This window comes from Pterocles gutturalis, unplaced genomic scaffold (assembly GCF_000699245.1).
Source record: "Pterocles gutturalis isolate BGI_N339 unplaced genomic scaffold, ASM69924v1 scaffold7414, whole genome shotgun sequence".
Taxonomy (NCBI): Eukaryota; Metazoa; Chordata; class Aves; order Pterocliformes; family Pteroclidae; genus Pterocles; species Pterocles gutturalis.
The window spans coordinates 35,819-51,356 of NW_010130548.1; the positions used below are offsets into that span (position 1 = coordinate 35,819).

The window sequence follows — 15,538 nt, forward strand, 5'->3', positions numbered from 1 at the left end:
CTGCTGAAGCTTATGTGAAGAACTAACCTCGACAACGTGTTCCACTTGTTACCCCTTACTATGAAATAAGTTTTTCTAGTGATTTCTCTGTTATGTCTAAGAAAGAGAAAATGTCCTTCAGGAAGGATCAATTTAACTATATATATATATCTCTTTTTAAAACAATATTTAAAATAATTTTGTGAAAACAAAGTATATACTGGTTTTGGTTGGGATAGAGTTAATTTTCTTCATAGTAGCTCATATGGTGCTGCTTTTTGGATTTGTGACTGAAACAGTGCTGATAACACAGGGATGTTTTAGCTGTTGCTGAGCAGTGCTTGCACAGTGTCAAGCCCTTTTCCGTGTCTCACACCGCCCCACCAGTGAGCAGGCTGGAGGTGCACGAGAAGTTGGGCTGGAACACAGCTGGGGCAGCCAACCCCGGCTGACCCAAGGGGTATTCCATACCATATAACATCGTGCTCAGCAGTAAAATCTAAGGGAAGAAGGAGGAAGGGGGAATGTTTGGAGTTATGGCATTTGCCTTCCCAAGTCACCGTTAGGCGTGATGGAGCCCTGCTTTCCTGGAAATGGCTGAACACCTGCCTGCCGATGGGAAGGAGCGAGTGAAGTTGTTACTCTGCTTTGCTGCATGTGCAGCTTTTGCATTACCTATTAAACTGTCTTTATCTCAGCCCATGGTTTTTCACGCTTTTACCCTTTCAGTTCTCTCCCCCATCCCATTCTAGGGGAGTGAGTGACCAGCTGTGTGAGGCTTAGCTACCTAGTATAGTTACACCACAACAATGGGTTAAATTTAGTCATGAGACTTGTGACTAAACAGCTCATGGAGAACATGCTTCTGGAAAAACAAAATTATTTTTTCAGTGCTCCTAGTAGGACAAACAGTATTACTAAACCACAGGGCACTTCAGGCTTCCTAAACTACTGTTGACTCTTCCAGCCTTTGAAGTAGGCCACTCAGCGTAAGTGGGAAGCTAAACTACAGGGCACTTCAGGCTTCCTGAACTACTGTTGACTCTTCCAGCCTTGAAGTAGGCCACTCAGCGTAAGTGGGAAGTGCAAATGTAGGTATGGTACTAGTCACCAAAAGTGACTTTGGTATTCCTGGAGGTGTAGTCATACTGTGACTTAGGAAAACTGCTTTTAAAAGTAATAGTTTGTGAGGTATACATGTTAGATGAGGAATAGAAGCTTTTTATTAACTCATTTTAGTTCTGCATATTGATGAGCTTTTCTTTAACCTTTTCTGAAAATAAAGTGTTAATTTCCTGGAGCCCTTCTATGATTGGGACTTTTCAGTAAGAAAAAAATTCCTTGTAGACTTTTGAAAAATACGGTCTTCTATAGCCTCTCCTGGTTTATCATATTTCCTTTACATTTTCTTACTTGTTCCTCTGCCTGTGATTCCATGTTTCTTTACCTTCTTGTCTTTCCTTGTCTCTGCTCTCACTTTGTCTAACCTGCCATTTACTGCTGTTGCTCTCCTTTATGTAAAGGGAGAAGTGTAAATGTATAAATGTAAGAAGTGTACAGTCTCCTTCTTCCCTCAGTTTGGGATATGCGTAAACTGTCCTAGCAAGGTAACACTTTTTGAAAGTCATAATTATTTTGATGAAACATTTTTGGGGTGGAAGGGGAGGGAAACCCTTATTTGTGGTGAAGTGTCCAGACTTAACATGAAGAATCCCACTTTGCAAACAGGAAAAATGATCAGAGGTTTTCCAGAGCATTGTTAAGGTTTGGGGAAAATCTGCTGTTGAGCAGGGCTATAAATGCTTTAAAGCTTGTGTGGGGTTTTTTTGTTTGTTTGTTTTTTTTTTTTAAAATGCACTGAGGATGAGAGAGAGGAATAATACTCATAAAACTGATAAACACCTTTGCTCAGGCAAACCTCATGTTTAACTCAGGTCTAGTGAACTAGAGATATATTCAGCTGACTTTATTCTCAAATGCTCAACCTATTGTGCTTGCACACTGTCCCGTATTAGCTAAGCGCTACAAAGTTTTCTGGCTTTGCCAAAATATTCCTTCTGAAATACTGCATTCACAAACTCCACGCTAAGTCCCAAAGACTTACGTGTGCTATTAATACTGCTGGGAATTTGTGTATTAGGGTGACCAGTGCTAACACAAAAATACAGAAGTTAGCACTAAATTAAGGTAACAGTTTTTCAGAATGCACCATGTATTTATAGTAGGATATATGTCAAATTGCGCCTCTCAGGATGACTGTAAATAGTACAGCGAAAGCTGTTAACATATGTACAGAAAAATAATGGAATTAAATTTTAGATCACAGCAAAGTAATTTCATATAATTAAAAATTTCCAAATGTCATTTACTGTAATATCACTTTGAACTATTCTCGGTATATTTGCCGCCAAGGATTATTTTCATGCTTCAGAACTACATGTGATCCATTCTTGTTCTTCATTAAAATGTGATCCATTTTAGTTCTTCATTATCTTGGTTTTAGGGGGCTAAATAGTGTTAAAATTTGTGTTTGGAAGTGTAGCAGTTGAGACAGGGCAACCTTATCTCTGTTCTGTGCCGTGCTTTTCTGGCTTTTAACCAGGGGACATGTAGGACTGGAGACTGATACCTATACGAAGCCCAAAATGCTTATCCTTGAAATAGTGTGTATTTGGCTCTAGGTGTCTACACAGGAAAAGTCTTAGGAAGAAGGAGAAATAAAAATTGAGTTTCAGTGATTGGGAGAGACTTACACTAGAGTTCTTAGGGAAAGCATGGAAAGAATCTATCTTGGGTGTCTCTTTCCGTGATAAATTTTGTATTAAATTCTGATGCTTATCACCTATAGCTGCTGGAAAAGTCAGTCTGCAGGGATGCTGACAGAACCCTCCGACTTCATTTCTTTTTAATTGCTGTTTCTTGTGACATCTAGTTTCTAGCTTGTGGTAACACATCCCATTGTGTTACAAAAGATGCCTGTGTCAGGAAAAGCAAATGATTCTTTGGGAGATTAAAAAAAGATATTTTCTATTGTCATCTTCATTCTAAATCATGATGCTCATCGTTGCGAATAGCAACTCAAAATATGACATTGCTGTGTCACTGTTTTCATCTCGCGTGCTAAAATAGAATTCATAGAAGGGAATCTATATGCTAGTGAAATAAGACTGCTTTTTGACCTCAAAGCTTTGAGGAAACCCAGAGCAATCCATGCTTTTTCTTTTCTGCTTCGGTTCATTCTTTCTATAAAGAGCAACTCAGAATACATAAAATCATCTCTCAAAGCCCATCCGGAGAGGCTGCATACACCTATTCTACGAAATAAAACTGTGCAAGGGTGGGGCCCAGCTGCTGAAACTTTATCCTCTTATTAAGGAGTTAGAATGGTCCCTGGCACAGTTTTAGCCCTGACTGGCTCTGGTGCTCTTGAGCAATTCTCAGGAACAGTTTAAAATTTAGTGTTGCTTAGGGACCATTCTTAACAGGCATTCTGAGCTTTTGTCATCCTCTTGAACATGGTCAGACAGCCGGTGGCTTCAAGGGTAGAGATGAGGTCTTTGCTGTGTTGGTTCACCAGTGTAGATGTGCCCAGAGTGTCGTCTAGTTCACAGAGTTGGGGCTCACCTCTCTGAAGTTCAGCAAGTGCTGTTTAGTGCAATGTCAGGTATTGTGCCATTAATATGCCTTTAGGGGCTCACGGCAGAGGACAAGGTGGCTCCTGACATTGAAAACAAGAGAGGAAATAAGGTGGAATAAAAAATAAGTAGTATATCGTGACATACAGAAGAATTCTGTTATGGAGAGTAAAGGAAGATCCAAGAAGCATCAAAACTAGTATATGCCACTTCTGCTTGTCTATGGACAAGATGGCATCAGTATGGTAACGATGGCATATCCTGTCTTGTTTGGCATGTGAAATATTTCTAGAAGTATCACGGGCTTCATTGGACTTGTGATAACTTGCAGGAGGATTCATTCTATAGCTTTACCTTTTATAGGGATTGAAGTAAGACTGGGCCTATAATTTTCTGGATCCTCCTTTAAGCCCTTCTTGTAGATGGGAGTGACAATAGACTTCTTCCAGTCTTCTGATCTCCACGGCTTCTCAAAGATTATGGAGAGACGCCTTGCAACAACGTCAGCCAGCTGTCTTAACACTCTTGTGTGGGTATTGTCAGGGCCCATTGATTTGTAGGGGTCAAGCTCCTGTAATAGTTGTCTTTAAAAGTTTTAATTGAGGGGGTTTTTTTGTCCTTAATTAAAAGTCCCAGAAGCAAATAGAAGTAAATCCAAATTCCTATTCATCAGAAACAATCGGCAAGCGAGCATGTTTTCGTTCTCCAGTCATCTTTGAGACAGCTCTTCCTGAGAAACGTCTTTTTGAGGGGCTGTTTCTTAGATCATACTCAATAGCTGCATATAGTTGTATAGACACTAAACTTAAGCAACTATTTTTTTTCCTTAGTTAAGTAATAAAAAGTAACAGTGGCATAGAGTAGGATCTAATTAATGCATTCTTAGTAAAGATGCTAAAAATGAATAGTACTTTCCTTTTCCTTTCTAACCCTGGCCTTTAAATTTTTAAACTCTAGACAAGTTTTCATGAGACCAGATTGCAATGGTAAGAATAGACTGAATGCTTGAACAAGAATAATTATTTTAATGTTTAGAAAGGAGATAGAATTTTGATTAAATTTCCTAATACTCTGTGCATTAAATTAAGTAAAGATCAAGATTTCTTTGGTTGTCATTATGCATAACAATACTGTAGCTATTAGATAAAATTTGTCATGGTAAACAGATATGCTGATCATAAATCCTGCCCACAGCCAGTGTGCTCATTGAATTCATGCATGAAAAATTTTTGGTTAAAATCCCTTTAAAATATTACCATGTCTGACTTTCCAGTTACAAATCTCATTTTAAAGTGATGTAAAGCTCACGGTACATGCTGTCTCTCATTTATTAGCCTGTTAACCTTATCCTAAAAATGTACTGTCAAAATGTTGAGGGCACAATTCAGAGATGCAGGTGATTAATTGCATTTTTTTTCTGTTTACAAATGCACCTGGCTGCCAGTGACCCTTCTGCTCTTACTTTTAATTCTGAGGTTATTTCTCAAATGGTTCCACCTCAAAATACAGATTTGAAATGCTTTGGTTACTGATGAGGATGCCGTGCACTTGTCTACTCTTACACCCTTTCTGTTACCTCTTGTTGAAACATATCTAATAAGCGCCCAGATGTGTTATGTGCTGTGTGTTTTGTTCACAAAGTCTGTGTATAGCACTGCATTCTGGCATGGCTCAGAGGTGTCTGCTAAATGAAACACAGAGCATCTACTCAATTGTGTCTCGCTTTGCTTTCTGATGTCACACTGGGAGAGGTGCATTAAGATTGCTTGTAGCTGCGCTGCTCTGACACCTTAATTCCAGAGCCTCTCCACTCTCTCCAAATCCTTTGCTTGAGTTTGTGAGGTTACACAGCTCCTGCCACCACTGCTTTCTCCTCCCGCTCCCATTTTTATAAAGTAGTTTACTGAGAGCAGGGCCAGCTTGTCCAGGTGGTATGTTTTGGTACTCTTTAGGCTATCTGAAGAGAGTAGCATTGCAGAATAGGGATGGTGACAAATGGTGGGCTAGGAGAGCCTGGAAGACAGAGAACTGGCATAGTAAAGGAGTGATGTGACAGAAGCGTTTTGGTCTGTGGAGATGGTTGGACAGAAATGCATCTTGGCTAACTTGGCTTTTTCAAAGTATTTCCTGACTTATTCCCCTTCATTGTTGATCATCTGTTATTCATCATTGACAACCTGACTTGTATGTCTGAACAGCAAAATTTGCAGATCTCCTTACCTATTTTGTAAACTTCCAAGTGGATAATTTGTGTTTTCCTCCTTGTTGCTCCTTGTGTTTGACTAAGTGCATATGCAACCGAAAAGGAGCATTTTTATGCATTTTTGCATCTCTCTTTTTAAAACTCTCTGTTGCTCTGATGCCTACAAAAAGTAAATTAGTGCTGAAGAGTGATAACTAGTACATGCTGACAAGGGTATCTCCAGACTTTTTGTGTTCTGCGTTTTATATTTTTTATCTAATAAGCTGCTTTTTGTTGGGCTGCATTCCTTAGCATTATAATTAGTTAGAAGGTTGACTGTTTTACTTGCTGATTAGATTGTGTGAAAAATACATCTGATTTCTTCCTTTCCCTTGCATCTCTGAGTTAGAGCCTCCTTTTCCCAACCCAGGGGGCATTATGGATCACAGTGAAGGTGGTTTGTTTTCCACATTTGCCAAAATAAAGAATGCTTAATGGAATATTACATAAAACCAGAGTGTATTAAATTTTGCCATGTCTTGTTTCATTGCTCAAAAGTAAGTGTTTCCATACCTTAATGTGAAGCATGTCTCATGAGAACCTTTCTGAAATTATCGCTAGTATAATTGTTAGGGGAAGAGGCAAAAAGCGTTGCTTCTGGGGACACGAATGTAACTAGTTCTCCCAAGACCAGCTTTAGAATTTGCCGTGGTATTAAATCCTTTATATTTTTCAAGTGTTCAGGTTCCATAGGTTGTGCTCTTACTTGCTTACTCTGATGTAGCGCTTTTTCAGCAAACCATGAAACTTGCTACAAAAGATCCAAAGCAAGACCTGAAAGTTTAAGTTGCATTGTAAATTAAAATCTCTGAAATATTTAAACCTTATACGATTCAGAGAATAAAGTCCACAAACAAATTGTTCTTAGAAGAATTCTTAAGATAACTTTTCTCAGTGTTTTTACTGAACAGTTTTCTGCCTCTCACATTTTTAGCCTTAAAAAGGTTCAGTTTTTATTTGCTTTTTTAAATAATTTTCTTGTTGTGCTAGGAACTGTAACATATGATTACACAGAAAAACTGGCTTTCAGATTATAACAGTCATTCCCTTAGGAACTGCCAAGTGGACTTAAACCCAACTTCTGTCTCAGGCAAATATTCAGATCTTTCAAGAATCTGGCAGTAATTGCAACTGAAGTGGAAAGTGTGAAAAATTTTACAGTGAGGCAGGTTTTCCAGTTGCATTATCATGTCCAATTTTGTAAGTACCGGGAGTGAAGTCTAACACAAGGCTTTTTTTTTTTTCGTCCAGTATATTTCAAAACAGGAAGAACTGTAGGCAAAATAGAGGCTGGTTGGGGGGTATCATACAGGAACAGTGGGAGTGTGTTCAAATATTGTCATGTCTTATTTCCCTAACATAGTTTTAATACCTCCTTTTTTATGATTAATCTAGCTGTAATGTTTCATATTTTCAGCTTTCTCTCTCTCTTGCTTTCCTATCTTTTTCCTGTTTCTAGGGGAAAAGAACTAAGGAAAAAAAAAAGTAATCAAAGTTAATCAGGAAGATGCACTAAATCTAACATAACCCTAGGAGAGAATGTGAAGGCTATGTGTTTATCCCTTTTTAGAATAAGTCTCTTATTTAAAAGAAATATGAAGAAAAACACCACTTTTCTTTTGACCTGAGTGTAATAGTAATTGATCAGTATTTCTTGCTTGTAAGCTAACCATGCACACAACGAAGTAGATATCTTAAAAGACAGATTGTGTACTGAAGTTCTGGATCTTCTACAAATCTTCAGGTATATAAAATCTATTAGAAGCAGACAATTTTTAATTCTATCATGGTTTAAGAAAGGTAGGTGGTTCCTTCTCTAAGATGGTATTTGTGCATCGGTGCTGAGTGTTACTACCTTTTCCTTTTTTCCTCTTTTCTAGATTTTAGGAGACTTTATGCTTACTGTAATAGACAGTCTTATTTTAAATACTATGAAGTGATTTATATTTGAAGAAAATCAGTGCCACAATCTTTTCAAGTATGAAATGCCCTGAAAAATATCTTTTAAGATGTAGGAATTTCTCATGGTTCCTTAATTCACTGAAGTGGTAATTCTTTGTCATAAAGACAGCCCTGTAAAAACCCAGCAATGACTTTTCTTTATGAAGAGTCACTGTGAATGGCTGGTAGAAAGGAAGAAAGTGTGAGGACGGTAGAAGAAGAAAGAGGAAACATTGACTGGACCATCTAGTACCTGTTGCAATTAAGATGAGGATGCCTCCGTACTACATGCAACAGCAGCACTAGGGAAAATAATTGGAAAAACAGAAGCAGTAAAATGTGTTGGATATTTTGCTTTGCAGATAGCCTAAATTCAGTGCAAAATAAATTATTTAAATTTATATTTTGCTGGGAGAATTACATGCAGTTGTTTTGTGTGTACATGTGTAATGATGATGATGGCAAATCTATTTTACAGTTATCGGTTATTAGAATGATGACTTTTACTTCTCTAATTACAAATGTGCAGTTCATCTATTCCTCGATTACCTGAGGGGAGACGGCAAATGTAGACAGAACATAATTCCTTTTGGTTTTGAAAGTTCTGCTGTTTCGTTGAAGTTATGTTTGCTGATAAAAAAATTGTGGAGCTATATTTATATGTTCTGTTAGGCCTTGATGTTTATGCATGGGCCACAAAATTCTTCCCTTTGTTGAGTCATACATATTTGAATTTATTTTCAGTGATTTTTTTTTTTTTTTAAAGGAAGTACAAATAATTTAATACATGTCTTAAGCAATCTTTTTAATAGGTCTGATTCCCCAAACCATTTTCCTTCCGTGGTAAATCAAAGTGATATTCCATTGTATCAGCTGAAAACTTATAAATAGTAATTATGTTCTTGCAGCATGTTGGTTGAATTGTTACAATTGAAACAATATTTCACATATTGTACCTCATTGATGCCAAGATAAATTTTAAAAACCATTTTGAAACTGCTAAGTTCCTTGCCATTATGATATCTGTTTTGAATATTTGAGCGATAAAAGTTAGAAAAAACAAATATTAAAATGTGTTTTCAGATTATAATGGTTATCTTGCCTTTTGCCTTTTAGAAATGAAAAACTTAATTGTAATTCTACAATTTTTTTCATTTCTCTAATACTTTACTTTTAATCCTATTTTAAAAAGAAAATTTAATTGGAAATGAAAAAAACCTTTTAGGTGATTGAATATAGTAGTGATCTTATTTGGAGGATGAAAAAGCACCTTCAGATTATTTTTATGTAAAAGCTATGTGTATCAAAAAAAAGAGCAGCATCTATAAAATCATGATCACAAGAAATACGTGCCAGACCATTACTATAAAAGCAAAAGACTGCATGGTCTTCAGAAGATGGGAAAACTAATAATGGGCTTTCGTTGGGAATGCAGATGTTAGCTGTGGGTGCCTTCAGTTGTCAATAATAATGTTAAACACAGGGTAGAATATCAGCCTGAGCTTATTCTTTATTCTTCTTTCAAAATCATTAAAGCTAAGACAGTTGTGACACATGTTCCACCATGGCTCAATAAGTGAAGACGTGTGTGGAACGTATATGCGCCTATGTGCTGAATTATTCATATCTAAGTTACTGCTCTGGGGAGGCAAATGGAGTGCGCTTTGCTGGTAGATAGGCTTCGAACCATATCTCACGGAGGAAGGGAATAAATATTCTCAGTTTATCCTGGCCCAAGTTGTTCATCAGCTCGGTACACAGGCGTAGGCATTATTTTTCTTTTTAATGTAGCTGCATTGGGGAAAAAGCCAGATGAATATCACATTCTAAGAGGAAGTAGTTTAATGGGATTTAGCGCCTACATACCCCATTTTGTTACCTGTATTGGATCCATCTCGGTAAATGACTTTCTGTATAAATCTCACTGAATTTCCTGACCTGTAGCCACCACGTCAACCTCTGAGGCAGGGGAAGGGAGATGTAAACCTGGAGGATGATGGTAGCTCCGGGGGGTTTCCTTTCTCCTTGCAGAGAGAGAGGGAACTGAGGAAGTGTGCGCAGCAGAAATCCTGTTCTCCTTGTCTCAGTGATTCTTGCCATCGTCCTGTATTTAATGACATGGGATCTGAGTTACTCACCAGTCCTTGTAGTCCTATCAGCATGAGGTTGTGACTTTAACCCAGAGGTCTCTGTGAACTGGGTGGAGGGCAGGAGAACAACCTGCTCCTTGGCCAAATTCAGTCTCTCAGCACCCATCTAGAAGAATGTTATTGGGACTCTCAGTTTGGTTGTCATTGTTAGTTTTTTTTTCTTTTAGCTCCTTTCTGCAAATAAATTGCCTTTCCCCAGTCCATCAAGACAATGGTTATTAAATGAGCTGCAAACCCGTTTTTTTAGTCTCTTTAAACATGTATTTCTTTCTGTGCTACACTAGGTTCTTCACTGATTTATTGTGTCTGGGTTGTGTTGGGAGGTTAATTTGAGATAATCTAAGTTTCAATTCAGAAATGTTCAGTCCTGGGTGGATTTCAAAGCTCAGTAGAAATACCATTTTACATTTTGAAGATGTGTGGAAGATTGCGTTTAAAATCAAACCAATATTTTAAAGCGTCACATCTATCGCAAGCCCACTTCATGCTGTGATCTCTCAGTGCAATGCACAAAGTTTCAACAGGTGAAGAGAATTCAGCTGCTCGAGGGAGAGGTGTTGATTCAACAGATGACTCCTCTCTTGAGGCTTGTCTAGAGGATACTTTGCTTCAGCATACATTTTAATTACGGTGAGGGGGAAGTGTAACTTTCTAGCATAGATGGGAAACACATGCTTCTTGTTAGTTTTGTTTGATCCTTTGCTAACAAACTTATTTTAGGTTAAAAACGTCTAGAGCAGGAATTATCACGTAATGCACTCCAGTAACTATGCTGTTAGGCAGTGATGAGCCTCGTCCTTCTCAGACAAAAACTCACATATTGAAATAAAATCTCAAACATCTGAATGCTTAAATTAATAAAACACCTATATTGCCTAAAAACATACTAGTATTTGTTGCAGAGGTTTAGATTATACGTGCATCAATGTCTTGGTTTTGGACAACTTTTAAATTGGTGCTTTGTACACTGAATAATCACCTCCTGTTTTTGTCAAGGTCTGCAACTTATTTAGCACAGCCTATGTTACCCTCTTATTTGCTAAAAGCTAGGATTTTACCACTGGGAGGCTTGGGATCTATCTGGGATAAATACATTGTATATTAATAACATTTTTTTTGTAATTGTGGCAAGTGTCTAATAACAAAGAAAAAGCCCTCCTCCTCCAATATTGCTTTTATTCAGTATAACCTTGGTTTAAGTTCAATGTTATGTTAATTTTCTTATTGCTAATGCCCTGGGCTTTTGGGAGAATGAAATACTCCTTAACTTCTTTGTTTACTTGGCTGATGAAGAAGTTGCAGCATTATCCGTGTTTTACCATCTCATATAACCTTATGTCAGCCTAGTTCTGACCTTTATATGATGGAACCTAGGGGTAATATGCCCTTCTGCTTAACAAGCTTTGAAATAAAAATATATGATTGGCAGAGCTGCAGGAAATAATTAGTTCCAAGTAGATGGGAGAAGTGAAAGGATTATTTAAAGGAAAAGCAAGTGATTCAGCTGGTTTATGGTGCATATGAAGTCGTCTCAGCTTTTAATTTAACTATTAAGGGATTGAAATAAATTTAACTCATTATCCTGAAGCAGTTTTGAATGAATCATTGTAAAGAAGCTCTCTAAATAACTTTAGTGCTTATTGTAAGCTCAACTATGTGAAACATTCATTAGTTCATTTGCTGTTTCAGACCTACTCTTAAAATGTGGCTAAGTAGAAAAGCAGCTGAAGGGAAGAGAGCATGTGTACTAGATAATAGCTAGGGAACAGTTTATGGTGTCATTTGAAATAATAAAAATATGTATTTCCCAGGAAAAAATTCTTCGGTCAGTTCTTCAGTCATTTGTTACAGAGCTCAAGATATGTTTTCTATGTTTCAGTTAGATATACAAACCAGGACAAGCTCCGTCACTGTGTAGATGAGTTCTCAAGTAAGCCGTACATGGGGGAAGAAAGAACAAATGATTCTGCAGAATTTTATGACACTTAAAAATCTGTAGGTCATGCAGCTGTGTTCTGTTCTACAATGAATTAAGGAAAGTGAGCCACTCTTCCTGCTCCTTGGATTTTTCCCTGCTCTAATTTTCCATTCGTTTGAATGGCTCTTTACTAATAACATCTCCATGTAAGAAGGGAAAGCAAAGGCAAAGACAAAAGTTAACAGCGTAATAACATCTCCATATAAGAAGGTAAAGCAAAGGCAAAGACAAAAGTTAACAGCCAAATAGGTTTTCTTCTTCTTCCCAAGCCTGGAATTAGGAGATTAGGAGATATTTCACCCATGTCATCACTGGCTTTGTGCAGTGTCCTTCCCCTGCAGGTGGTGGTGGCACCACGTGCTGCCTCTCCTCCTATAGACTGAAGCTGGATCCTGTAAGAAAGCAGCTGTGAATTACATGTGGCACAGAAGAAATGCATGGTTTTAAAGCTGTTACAATAAACAACTGAGGACTTTTGATGGAGGTCTAGTAAGGATCTAATGCTAGGAAAGCAGTGTAAGAGAAACTTAATGCCCCTTTGGGAGCGTGAAATGCAAAAGATTCCGGTGAAAGCTGGGATGAGTTTGGAAAGAACTTGCTTAAACTCATGTTGGTTTAAAATTGGCATTCCGTTTTTCTCCTAATTAAGATATCTGTTCAGATGCTACTCATTCTATCTCTTACCTTTGTATGCCTCATCAGGATGCCATTTTGCCATTTATTTCCTTTGCATTCTTTCAGATTGACCAGTTCTGATTCTCTTTGATGCATGTTAGAGCAGGGCTTTTTTCCTTTTAGATTCTCTGTCCATTTCTCTTCTAGCTGTATTTAGTACAGGAAATACCTGGTTGCTGGTTCTTCTGCTCATCTGTACCTCTGCTGATGATTAGAGTCCTGTGTCTTCTGAATTTCCTGTGCTTGTTGCTTTCAGCTTTTGCAAAATTCTGGTTTAGATGCCAAAGCTCTGTGAGCTTATTCTCTGTGGACTGTGAAAGGGATGGTTTTTCAAAATTACTTTTTTTGCATGACTGAAGTGGCAAAATGAAGGATGATCTCATGTAAAGAACTTCCAGTGCTGTATCATGCTTGTAACAATGCAAATCTCAGAGTTTTGTGCCTTATTGCTATGGAAGTGGCATGTCTGATTGAAACTAAGTTTAGAAATCGTAAGTTGCCAGCTGCTTATTTTCTCTTAGTGATATCCACAGTGTGTCCTCTTCACTATCTAATGCTCAAAATATAATAAACTCCGTTATGAGCGGTTATTAATCTGACAGATGCACATTTTGAACGCTCATACTGATCTGGTGCAATGCACCAAATGTATAAAGAGCAATGTAAAGCTACTGTTTTATTTGAGGTCTTGAAAGGTTGGAGTACTCTACTGAGACCTAGAGAAGGGCTTTTACTACCTTTTTGAGATGGAGCCATCTCATATCTTGCAGGTTTTTGCAGCCACTGTTTATTGGCACGTTTTCCAACTGCGGCTACATTTTTCTATTTTCTGTGACAGAAAAGTAAACATTTACATAATTGCTTCTTTCAAGGCATCAATATAGTGCATTTAAAGCAATGAGTTTGCTTAGCTGGTTAAATCACATTGTTGCATTGTCATTAAAAGTATTATGAACAAAATGAGCTAAATTACTTCAAACGAAAACCGTGTGGAAAAGTATGTAGCTGCTATACCTAAAGCTATAATTAGGGAGTGTTTAATTTATTTGGTTTAACTTTAAAGGTGTTTAGCTATTTAACTCGTATGATTGAATACATATAGGTTTTTATCTTTCTGTGAACTTTGGTTTGATTAAAGCTCTTACAGCCTGAGACAAATGCTTGAAAACCAAGTGTTTGGCAAAAACATGTGGTGATTTGATAATATTTGTATGTATCTGATTCTGAATATTGTGTCAGGAAAACTTAGACTGTTCAAATAATTTGGTAACTGTTCGATTATAATACTGGTTTTTGTAACTTGCCAGGGACAGCCTGTTGGAGACTGTGATTTTAATGTTCGACTTGCATGTATAGAGAAAGAGATTATATTTCCACGACATGAAAAAATGAAGAATGGTCTTATCGACAAAGCACAGGAACCGTTCAGTGTTCGAAACAAACCATTTTTTGACATCTACGCTTCAAGAAAGGTAAACTTGATTTTGGTTGTTTATGTTGTGGTGCTGAAGCCACCAAAGCAGCGTTGGATATAGGTTTTCCTTCGCTTCTTGAGCTTCCAGCGAGTTCCTCTGCCAACTAAATGTTCAGTAGTGCTTGAGGGGCGATTGGCAGTTTGGGATACTCTGAAAAGTGGTGTTAGGCTACCTGTTCCTTCTGAATTACTATTTTCCCCATATTTAAATTGTGTACTTTAGCAAAACCCAATTCTTTACTTTTGTAATGTTGAATGATGACATAGAAGTTAATAGCTTTAGGTCTGGAATGTCTGAGAATTATGTTGCTTACACCATCCTCCTTCCAGTCCCCATTTGGCCATAGTATAGGAATCATGACTTGTGCTTGAACTCCCACTTCATGTTCAGCCATGATTACTAAGAGCCCATTCTAGGCAATGTCTCCACATTTTACTTATTAAAATATTGCCCTGGGTCTTCTGAAGTAATGCATGTGATTTGCAAATCTATATATGAGTTCCTATCTTTCATTGTGCCCTCTTCAGTACAGACATACCCTAACATTCTGTAAAACACTTTTAGTCTCTTCTGTGAATTGAATGGCTCTCAGATAATACTTTCTTCTAGAGGAACCTGTTTTTCTCAGCACTGCTGTTAGAAGTAGTCCTGTGTCTCATCAACGCAGAGCAATGAATGTCTAATTGTCAGCTTCCATTTGCTATTGTCATTTCTTTGAGCCTGTAGAAGGTAATAAATCTTGCCCCAAGAAAAGCAGTAGTGGTATTTTGGCTAACCAATGGTGGCTGAAAAATAAAGAGAGAAGGCATAAACTGGACTTTCGAAAAAATCTGTCAGAGAATAGCAGTCTTTGGAAAGTTTAAGTCACAAACAATTCTGTGAGAGGTTTGTGGGGATAAAGCACTATAAATGTTTCAGTCACTTCTCTGTATTTGTTGTTGCATTTTTGGATTGTCAGTTTAAGATCAACATTGTAAATCTGAAGTAAATTTTTCATGAGGGGGAAAAGGCTGTTTGTCCAGGACACATAAATTTGAGCTTGAAATTAAAAAAAAACTAGAGCAAAAGGAACACATCTTAAATATTGGTTTCTTCTATAACTTTGTAGTTTCCTGAAGTGTTCTGAAGTTCCAGGTTATTTAACCTCATTTTAAAAACACAGGAAGAACACGGTTAGAAGCATTTCTAGGTAAAGCACATCTGTAAACAAATCACATGCCAGTTAAATCTACTTGCCAGCACATGAAATAATCCTCCACTTCCCAAAACCTGGGAGATTAATATTATGCTCAACGGCTTTCTTTTCCCGTCTAGAGATTTCTGCCTTGTCCGTGTGCTCTCCAATGTGTTGGATTTTAACCGTTCTGACTGTGGCGCTTTTTCAAGTCAGCAATGAAATGATGCTACTTACTGGTCTTTACCTTTCTGAGAGTGTAAACTCTTTAAGACATTGACTGTCTTGT

General features: G+C 37.5%; 1 protein-coding gene across 1 annotated transcript in view; it reads left to right on the top strand.

Moving 5' to 3' along the window:
- RNGTT (RNA guanylyltransferase and 5'-phosphatase) overlaps positions 1-15,538 on the top strand; it is a gene marked incomplete at its 5' end in the record, with an annotated part of 154,834 nt that overhangs the window by 35,229 nt on the left and 104,067 nt on the right. Inside the window, one exon of the mRNA XM_010080260.1 lies at positions 13,908-14,072. Within this exon, the coding sequence (XP_010078562.1) occupies positions 13,908-14,072 (165 nt within the window). The remainder of the gene's footprint in view (positions 1-13,907; positions 14,073-15,538) is intronic.